The sequence below is a fragment of the Mus musculus genome, chromosome 12 (genome assembly GCF_000001635.26).
Source record: "Mus musculus strain C57BL/6J chromosome 12, GRCm38.p6 C57BL/6J".
Classification (NCBI taxonomy): domain Eukaryota; kingdom Metazoa; phylum Chordata; class Mammalia; order Rodentia; family Muridae; genus Mus; species Mus musculus.
The window spans coordinates 75586553-75596495 of NC_000078.6; the positions used below are offsets into that span (position 1 = coordinate 75586553).

General features: G+C 44.3%; 1 protein-coding gene across 3 annotated transcripts in view; it reads right to left on the reverse strand.

Moving 5' to 3' along the window:
- The window catches only part of Ppp2r5e (protein phosphatase 2, regulatory subunit B', epsilon), a 146775-nt gene extending 137090 nt beyond the window's left edge, over positions 1–9685 (reverse strand). Inside the window, exons 1-2 of one of the 3 annotated variants that reach the window (XM_006515926.3) lie at positions 9083–9685; positions 6617–6780 (exon numbers count right to left, since the gene is read on the reverse strand). In XM_006515926.3, the coding sequence (XP_006515989.1) occupies positions 6617–6773 (157 nt within the window). In that variant the 5' untranslated portion in view covers positions 6774–6780; positions 9083–9685. The remainder of the gene's footprint in view (positions 1–6616; positions 6781–9082) is intronic. The other 2 variants (NM_012024.3, XM_006515925.3) reach the window with 2 other exon arrangements.
- Between the last annotated feature and the right edge of the window lie 258 nt (positions 9686–9943).

Below are 9943 nucleotides of genomic sequence, written 5' to 3' on the forward strand. Positions count from 1 at the left end.
ACCTCCGCACGTAGTTCATGGTACACACGCTCATATACATACACATGCATGAGCACAAAAAACAAAATCTTCTTAAAAAAAAAAAAGGCTTACTCTCAATAACATGGCAAGATGCCAGTATAACAGTATAAAGTAAAAAGTCCAAAGACGTTCAAAATAGCTATTTCAATAAATTCAAAACATTCAGAAATTAAATTTTTAGGTTGAAAAAACTTTGTAACTGTAAAACTATGCTCTTGTTCCATCATTTTGAAAAACTTGATTTTAAGTTTTTGCATGAAAAGCATCTTAAAATTGACATTGCTCACAGACTGCCTTCTGAAAAGCCAGCTCGGAGCTAACAGGTAGTACTCAGTGACACAGCACCCCACTGAGCTGTGCCATCCTCATGTTAGAAACCAGGAGAGGTTTAAGGAACTCCCTTGTCCAGGACAAAACAGAACAAAAGCCTAGCAGAGCCTTTTGCACAGCACCCTGTCCAGTGTGCAAGTACAATGGAAATGCCACAATACTGGACACCAGCCTTAAGAAAACTGTTCTTTTCACAAAACGCTTGAGTGTTCCAGCCCATTACCAGACCTGCAATTATACTGTACATCCTACTCTATACTTTACAAGGTAGATGTAGAAGATAAAAGAATCCAGTCATTAGAAAGCACAAAACTAGCTCTAGATGGTAATTTGGAAGTTCTTACAAGCTGTCACTCTAAAAATAAAAATGGAAGCTTCATCTTTGGTACTGAAGCTTAAGTGTTTTTAGGGGGTAAAGAGATGGCTCAGTGACTAAAACACTTGCCAGAACTCCAGCACCCATATAAAAGCCAGGCAAGTGGGTAACCCACCTGAAATACCTACCGGCTCTCAGGAAGCAGAGAGAGGGGATCCCTGAAGCAAGCCAGCCAGCCAGACTAGCCAAATCAGGGAGCTCTGAGCTTAAATGAAAGACCCTACCTTAATATATACAGTTGAGAGTGATCTAACTTACACACATCACAGACACAGAAATAAGTGTTTCTATGGGCCTGGAAAGATGGCTGAGGAGTTAAAAAGCTGCTCTTCCAGACAGAGGACCTAGATTCTCTTCTCCACACCCACATGGCAGCTCACAACTGCCTGTAATTTCAGTCCAAGAAACTCCAATGCCCCCTTTTGGTTTCTGTGGGCACTGCACACACATGGTGCACAGACTTAAATGCAGGCAAAACAGCCACACACATAAATAAAAGCAAAAGGGGTATTTTTAGAAGCTGGGACACAGCTCAGTGATACAGCACTTGCCTAGCATGCACAAGCCCCTGGGTTCCATTTAAAAAGTGTTCCATTTAAAATACTTTCATTAGAAAATATTCTACCACAGAGACAAAGAATTCTTTTCTACAGAATGGTGCCTCTAGTTACCATAGCTCTTGAAATGTCTGAAGTATCTGCAAAATGCTCTAAAACACAATTGTGAAGCCAGAAATAATGACACCACTTTCATTATAATCCCTTCTTCAGAGAGGTAGAATTTTTCAAAACTATGTCATTCAAATCTAAACTTGTAAATGGCCTACCGAGGAGGAAAGGAAGCAGTAAAGGTGTGGGACAGGACAGGACAGGACAGGACAGGACAGGACAGGACAGGTGAGTGAGGGGAACCAAGCATGAAGCAGTACCACTACTGCCGATTTGCCTAAACTCTGAGTTTGCCCAACCAGGAGTACAAAGAGCATCCATATCAACTGTGGGAGGAGGCCTCTTTTTGTGTAGTTTTTTGAAGCAGGGTCTCACAGTATAGGCCAAACTGCCCTCAAATTCACAGCTCTGCCTCAGCCTCCCAAGTGCTGCAATTATAGGCATGTGTGTGCCACTAATGATGTAGTTCAAACCTTGGCACAAATTTTGACTTTATTATAGATAAATCAGTAGGTAGATAGGTAGGTAGGTAAGTAAGCAAGTAAATAAATAGGCATTAAACTTTTACTGGGATTTCTTTACCAGTAAAACGGGTCCTTATGGTTTAAAAGTCTTAGGCAACCTCCAAAAAACTTCGAGAAGTATAAAAATAGAGAAAATTCAAATGTCTAAGAGGTCAGCGTATCATTTCACACAGCTGAGGAAAAAGTAGGCCACTGTATACATGCGCATAGGCGCACATGCTACTTTTGCGTTCTACAGAAAAAAAGAAAAGCCACCAAGGACACAAGCTTCAAAAGACCAAGTATTACAAGAGGGACAAACCAGGAACTTTCTCTTCATTTTCTGTTATAGTTTTCCAAGTAATCAGACCTTCCATGTGGTATACATACACTGATTCAGGCAAAACACTCACATACACACAATCAAAATACAACTTAAAAACAAAATTCACAAAATCTAATCACAATGCATATTGTATTCAAGCAAGCCTTCTGAATTAGTCAGGGAAATGCTATAGAAAATTAGGGCCTTCTCTATTGTTTAGTATTTATACACAGTTAATTTTGGCATATTCTATTTTTCCCTAAAATAATGCTTTAAAAAAAGTACTAGAAAAGGAAGATTTTCTTTATGTGTTTTCTGTTAGGTAAACTACTTCCTAAGAAGTTAATGGACATACAAGGCAAAAAAGTGAGCCAATGCAGGGTGCGGAGCACAGGAGCCACGGAAGTTCCTCAGTCACTGCAGAAACCAGGCACACACTTCTCACATCTGCACCCGACTCTACTCCTCTCTGCCGTTCTCCAGAGAGACACTGAACCTACGTATAAAACCCTTGTTAGACCATGCCCCCACATCACATGAACTACGCAACAATCACTGTCAAGCTGTCCGAAACTGGATTTGTGAGTAGTGTCTGGTCCAGTTGCTCTCTAATTCTCCTCTGCTGATAAAATATGCAAGTGTACAAAACCTATTCTTAGAAAAGTTTTAATGCTACCAGACATAACTTTAAAAATTCAGACAAAGGAGCTGAGTAAATGTAGCTCAGTATCAAGAGCACCTACCTAGCACGGGTTCAACCCCCAACATGAAAAAGAAAAAAAAAAAAAAAAAAAAAACCAAACCTATGTATTTGTCCAATAATCTCATAAAGGAACTTGACATCACTAAGTAGAAGATAAATGCACATCAGAACAGTGTCACAGCCCTGGTGATGCTAGTAAAGGGGGCGGTATTCACTGGTGAGATGTGGACAAATCAGAACTCCTGTAAACTGAGAATGAAAACACAGCTCCTAAAGAGAACTACATAGCAAGGCTTCAAACCCTAAACACATGAGCCAGCAATTCTATCTCTATGTATGTGCCCAAAAGAAAAGCGGAGTCTTCCAACAGACACCTAACACACTCATGCTTGCATTATTCCCAACAGCTAAAATGAATGAATGAACGAACGAACGAATGAATGAATGAATGGAGTGAGTGAGTAAGTGAGTGAGTGAGTGAGTGAATGAATGAATGATAAACAGTATGTGATACATAGAAATATTGCTCAGTCTGAGCTGGGCGGTGGTGGCGCACATCTGTAATCCCAGCACTTGGGAGGCAGAGGCAGGTGAATTTCTGAGTTCGAGGCCAGCCTGGTCTACAAAGTGAGTTCCAGGACAGCCAGGGCTATACAGAGAAACCCTGTCTCGAAAAACAAAAACAACAAAAACAAAAACTAACAGAAATATTGCTCGGTCTGAAAGAGAATAAAACGCTCAGTCTGGTCTATACTGTTAGTTCCAGGCTAGCCAAGACTATAAAACAAGACTGTCTCAAAAACCAGGGGAAAAAGTAAGAGGAAGAGATGAAGGGAGGAAGTGAGGAATGGACATCTGTACTAGTACCCAGGTTGTCTGCTTCCCTCTGAGCTACTAAAGATGGAGTTGTTGGGGGCTGAGAGGTGACAGAGGGGCATAGAGAGTGTGAAAAGATGGTAGATGAATGGTTGTAATAGAGACTCAACAATGGGAACGGACTTCCTGCCACTGAATTGAAACCTTAAAAAAGGTTAATGAGCCAAGCCTAGTGGTGCAAACTTCTAATCCCAAGACTAGTTAATGGAACATCCTGTGTCTATTTCAATTGTGCATAATCACAGCGGGAAGAAAGCAGGTAAGATAAGACGTGTGCTCAGATTTTTCTCCCATAAGCCTCTTTCCATCTTTCCATGAACGTACAGTTAATTCAAGTGACTACATGAGCCTAACAGAATGAATGGAGTGATTCTCTCTAAACCTAAATGTTTGATCTGGACTTGCTGGAAGTAAACACAGACATCAACAACTATTCTATATCTACTTCAGATTAAGAAAGTTAAGAGTATGTCTCCTAACCTTTGTACTTATTCCCTAGAATTTTTCTTCATATTTGTCCTATAACTTTATACAAACTATTCTAATTTTTATTAAAACATTTATTTTATATATATGTGTGTGTGTGTGTGTGTGTGTGTATGTATATATATATATATATACACATACTGTAGCTGACTTCAGACACACCAGAAGAGTGCATCAGATCTCATTACAGATGGTTGTGAGTCACCATGTGGTTGCTGGGAACTGAACTCGGGACCTCTGGAAGAGCAGTCAGTGCTCTTAATCACTGAGCCATCTCTCTAGCCCCTCTTATTTTTAACTAGCAAAATCTTAAGCCAAAAATCTTCTACCCAGATGTGGAGACAAATACTTGGAAGGCAGACAGGCAAAGGCAATCTCTCTGAGTTTCAGACCAGCTACAGTCAGACCCTGGAGGGGGGGCGGGGAGGGGGAGGGGGGGAGAGGGAGAAAGAGAGGGAGCACAAACCGGGGAGGGAAGGAGAGAGGGAGTGTTCTCTCCCTCAGAACCTATCAAGAGCTCCTCTTTCCTACTTGGCCGGCAGATCAGCCTTTCCCCTTTCTTGGTGCTGCAGATCAAACCCAAGGTCTCAGGAGCGCTAGGCAAGAGTCCTACCACTATGTACCTTTCTAACCCCACACACCGTCCTTCCAAAAATCAGCATTAATATAGTTTCTACCATTTTCAAGTACAAACATTGGGATCTTATTTATGAATTTCCCCTCTTAAGAGAAAGTGTCCCCAGTGGTACACGCCTTTGATCCCAGTACTAGGGAGACAGAGGCAGGTGAACCTGAGTTTGAGGCTAACCTGGTCTACAGAATGATCAGAATATATAGGGTTATATATACAGAGAAACTCTGTCTCAAGAAAAAAGAAAAAAGAAAAAGATAAGGCAAGTGTTCCCATAGGAAAATCAGACACCTGAAACACCCTCAGCTACAAATGATGACCACATCAGCTGTTCTTGTACGTTCTGAGTCCACACACTTCTACAGAAATAAGTATGCATTTTGGCCAGGTGTGATGGCACACATCTGTGAACTCAGCATTCAAGAGAGGAGCAGTAAGATCATTGCAAATTCAAGGCCAACCTGGTCTATACTGTGAGGTGCAGGCTACCCTGTTACATTCAAGACTGTCTCAAAAATCAGGAGGAAAAATCAGGGGCACAGGGGAAGGTGGGGGGGGGGGCAGTATGCACTATCCAAGCTGTCTTGTTTCCTCTGAGCTACTAAAGTCCTTTATATTGTTCGTGCCTCCTTCTTCCTTATCCTTAAATACTTAAGACAAAAAGTCATCTTCAAAAAGATATTTCTACACTATACCAGCTATTGATATGATACATTTCAAATAATTCCTTTTCACCAACATGAAGCAAACAGATTAAAATTAAAATGGACAGAGTAACCACGTAACAAAATTAAAAAATAAAAGGTATTATTCAGAAAGAAAAAAAAAATTAGCGCTCACATCCAAACCTCCCTTTTAGACAGGCCTGGCAGTGCATAGCTCTAATCCCAGCACCTGGGAAGTAAAGGCAAAAAGAGCAGCATCTCAAAGCCAGTTTTAAGGCAAAAGCCACAGGTTCAAAGCAACCTTGGCTACATAAAACTGTGTCCAAAAAAATGAAAACCCTTGCACTAAATGTACTGTAAAAATTAAAGTCTCACACAAATATGATCACTATAAGCTTATATTTGTACTAAGTAAAAATACAAATATATGCATGTTATTAGTTATAAGCTCTACTTTCTTAAATCTTTAAAATTTAAAATTCAGTATTTCCAAACTCCACTTCTTTTAATGCAAGTTAGTATCTTTTTTACTGGGTCTACTTTCCAAAGTGCAATTAATACATATCAATAAGCAAATCAAGAATTTCAAACCAGATAGAGTCAATGAGACTGTTCAGCACATAAAGGCCCTTGCTGTCAAACAGAACCACCTGAGTTATTCCTGAAACCCACGTGGTGGAAGGAGAGAACCAACTCCCACCAACTGTCCTCTGATTGTCACATGTGCATAATGTTCAAGTACACACACACACACACACAAACACCAATGTTGGGAGGGGGAAAAACGACATTTCTGCCATTTAGTTTTCCAGCTTAATTCAAGAATTCACCTATAGGATGATAAGTCTCTTCAGATAAACCCTTTACTAAGGAGATTGGGTAGACCTGGTCACATCCAGGAACTTGTGGGTCTGAAACCTCTCTCTCTCCCCTTCACAGTACAACACGTAAATAAGTGCACAGATGTGAAACACTCTGAAGACACTGGTGGGTGAGGAAGGTAAGACAGTGGCGCCCACTCACGGGTCTCACCTTTCAGCAGTGGCAGAGGCGTGAGCTCAATGGGCTTGCCTTGAGACCTGAACTGGGAGGAGCTTTGCGACCTCTTCTGTCTGGCTTTTCTGACGGACTTCCGAGAAAATCCGTCTACTTTATCCACTGATGGAGGAGTAGTTGGTGCTGAGGACATATCCCTACTGAAGAGAAAGAGGAAACATGAACATGAGCCCATGGTGAAAGTATTCATGTGAGTTATACACATCTTAAAAGTCCCATATACAATATTCGTGAAAATAGGAATATGTACCAAAAAATAAAAAAATCAATTAAGAGAAGTCTTGCTGCTGCCGGGCAGTGGTGACACACGACTTTAATCCCAGCACTCAGGAGGCAGAGGCAGGTAGAGGTCAGCCTGGTCTACAGAGTGAGTTCCAAGACAGCCAGGGATACACACACATACACACACACACACACAAACCTGTTTCAAAAAAACAAAAAAGAAAAATCTTGTCAAGGGGAAATAAATAACGTGGCTACCATTAAACAAAATCAGAACTCTAATGTATCACCACTCCATTATTAGCATTAAAAAAATGTCTTCCTGGACCTCAAGTCTCTATATTGTCTGCCCATTTTAATTGCACAGCTCTTCCCATCTTGGGATTCCTGAAGTCATTTTGGAGCGATTCTGAAGCTGGAAAAAGTCCACAGAAACATTTTCCTGACAAATTTAATATTATGAATGGGCTAAAACCCTTTTGCACTTCAAGAATCTAAACAAATGAAGCCAGGTATAGTAGCGGGTAACAGCACTCAAAAGCAGGAAAGGTCATGAGTTCAAGGCCAGCCTAAACAGCTTGACTCCAACCCTGGGACACACAGTGGGAGGAGATCCTGCCTCAGGTAAAAAAAAAAAAAAATGAGCGGAGCCACCTCAGTATCCGACAGCACCATGATTACTCTAAGTATAATCCTACTGGCACCATCTAAGCAGGACTTTTGGTGCAATGTGCCATGCTGTGCTTGCTGTTACAAGCCACCACCTTGCACATGAGGACAGGCTAGATTACTTGAATGAGAACGCACAAAAGGCACGATTACAACTATTTCAAATTTTTTAAATAAAGCCATCTTAAGTTATTAAAGTTTGATAAACAAAACTAAGATAAACTCCAATGCAAAGTTGAACTGAAAACATAACTTCACAGCCTCCCAAGATGAAGTTGAGTTTAAGTTCAAATATTGTGCTACATGAAACCAACAGAACTGACTGAATATCATTCTGCAATTATTTAATCTTCGAAATTATTCAAAGGAAGGACAGATGCTAAAAGTCCCAAGCATTGAGCTTAGACTCCTTCACCAAACTAAACAGACGCCAGTACCATTCAGGTGCTACTGAGGCTCCATGCAAGATTAATGGCAGACAAGATCGACAGAATGCATATGATGCAGTGCTCAGGCTCAGTTCCTCAAGTGTCATACCGACACCTAAGACAAATGCTTTTTTTTAACTTCCACAAAGAGTAAGATAGCTGCCTTCCCAATGTGTTATGATTAAACAGTCATCTGCATTACCTGGATTCAACTAAAATAGCATAGACTTTGGAGAGGGGAGGACAATATTAAGGTTAATTTGGGATTTTGAGGACTTCGTGATTCTTTCATTAGAAAGTTATTTTCTTTTAACTCTAATTTGGCTTGAAATATAATGTGACATATAAAAAACGGAATAATAAATTATAAATACTATCGAAAATGTCAGACCTCAGCAAGAAGTTCCACATCGCACTGGTATGCTGTAAATTTAGGGACGAATATTACAATTTCATCTGGGAATTATTTAGATTTCACTCTAACCCTAGCAACACAGATTTCTGTAAGCCTCGTTCCCCCCATCCCTCATTCTGTCTCTATTTCTCTTCTCTCATCTCTAACGATGATCTATAGGCAGCTTTCTTTTTCATCATTTGCCTCTTATGCGCGCAGCTCTGAATAAAATGTCAAGGATCTCAACTCAAAGCATTGCAGAAATGATGGTAACAGCGGGGTCCCTGCAAAGCCCAGGGAAACAGGTTTCACCTGGGCCACTGCACCCAAAGCGTTAGCATTCTCTAAAGAGCACACTACTGGGGCTTTTCCAAGGGGGAGGTATGAAAACAGGGAAGTGGCCTGTTTGTCTGCAGGTATGTTCACATAAACCCCAAGCCCTGGAGAAGCTGCGCGGCCACGGAATCTTCCTCCCTGCTCCCCCGCCCCCGCCGGGGGGGGGGCAAGAAAACGCCTCAAAAGAGGGAGGAAAAGGAGCCGGCGAGGCCGAGGAGAAGAGAGGTGCTGGCCTCCAAAGCCTCTGCAGGTAGATCAGACAAGTGGGCCGGGCGCTTGCTCCCGCTCCCCCCACCCCGCCGCACCCCTCAGCTGCCTGGGCCCGGCCTTCCCGAGCCCGCCGCTCCGCGGGTTCCCCGGGAGGCAAGCCGCGGGACCCGAAGCTGAAGTTACCTTGAAGCTCCTGGGAAAGAATCGGAAGATGATCTGTGGCTGCGCGGAGTGGGCTGCGAGCTAGGGGCCGCGGCGGGGGCGGGCGACGGCCCGGGACGCACGGGGGGAGGTCCAGGCAGCGGCGGAGAGCCCCGGGCTACTACGGCCGTCCGGGGCGACGTCCCTCCGGTTCCGCGGTAGCGGCAGTGTTTCTAGGCCTCTCGGCTGGCCCCTAACCTCAGCGCTCCGGCAGTGGCAGCGGCGGCCTCACGAGCCTCCCCCGCGGGCCCGTCCCATCAAATCGGCACCGACCCGGTTGCGGCGCGGCCGGTGGCTCTTCGTTCACATTCCCGGCGGGCGGCGCCTCTGCTCGTTGCACCGGACCCGGCGGCGGTGGTGGCGGCGGCGGCGGCGGCGGCGACGCGGGGAGGGGGAGGAGGGAGGAAGCCTGGATTTGCAGCGGCAGCAAGCGCGGGAGTCGGGAGGAAGAGTTGGAGCCGCCTGAGCCGCCGCTGCCAGAGCCGCCGTTCGCTACCCGCGCAGGGTCCCCGTCAATGCCCCTTTCTCTCTCCTATTGTCAATATCACCGGGCGGCTGAGTCCATGGCACAGGCGCAACCGAACCTCCTGGCTAGCAGAGCCCGCCTCCGACGCCCGCCCACTGGAGACTTCAAACGGGAAGCGAGACTTCATTGGCCGGCGCGCGCCTTCACTCCCAGGCCAGCACGTTCGGCTGAGAGCTGGTCGGGGATTGGCGGCGCGGGGGGGCGGGGAAACAGGAGGGTGTGAAGGGACGGGGCCCTCGATTGGGCGAGGCGCGGGGGACCCGGATGCTACCGTGAGCTCGGGCGACCGGGCCGCCGTTTCCGCCAGGGCGCCTGAA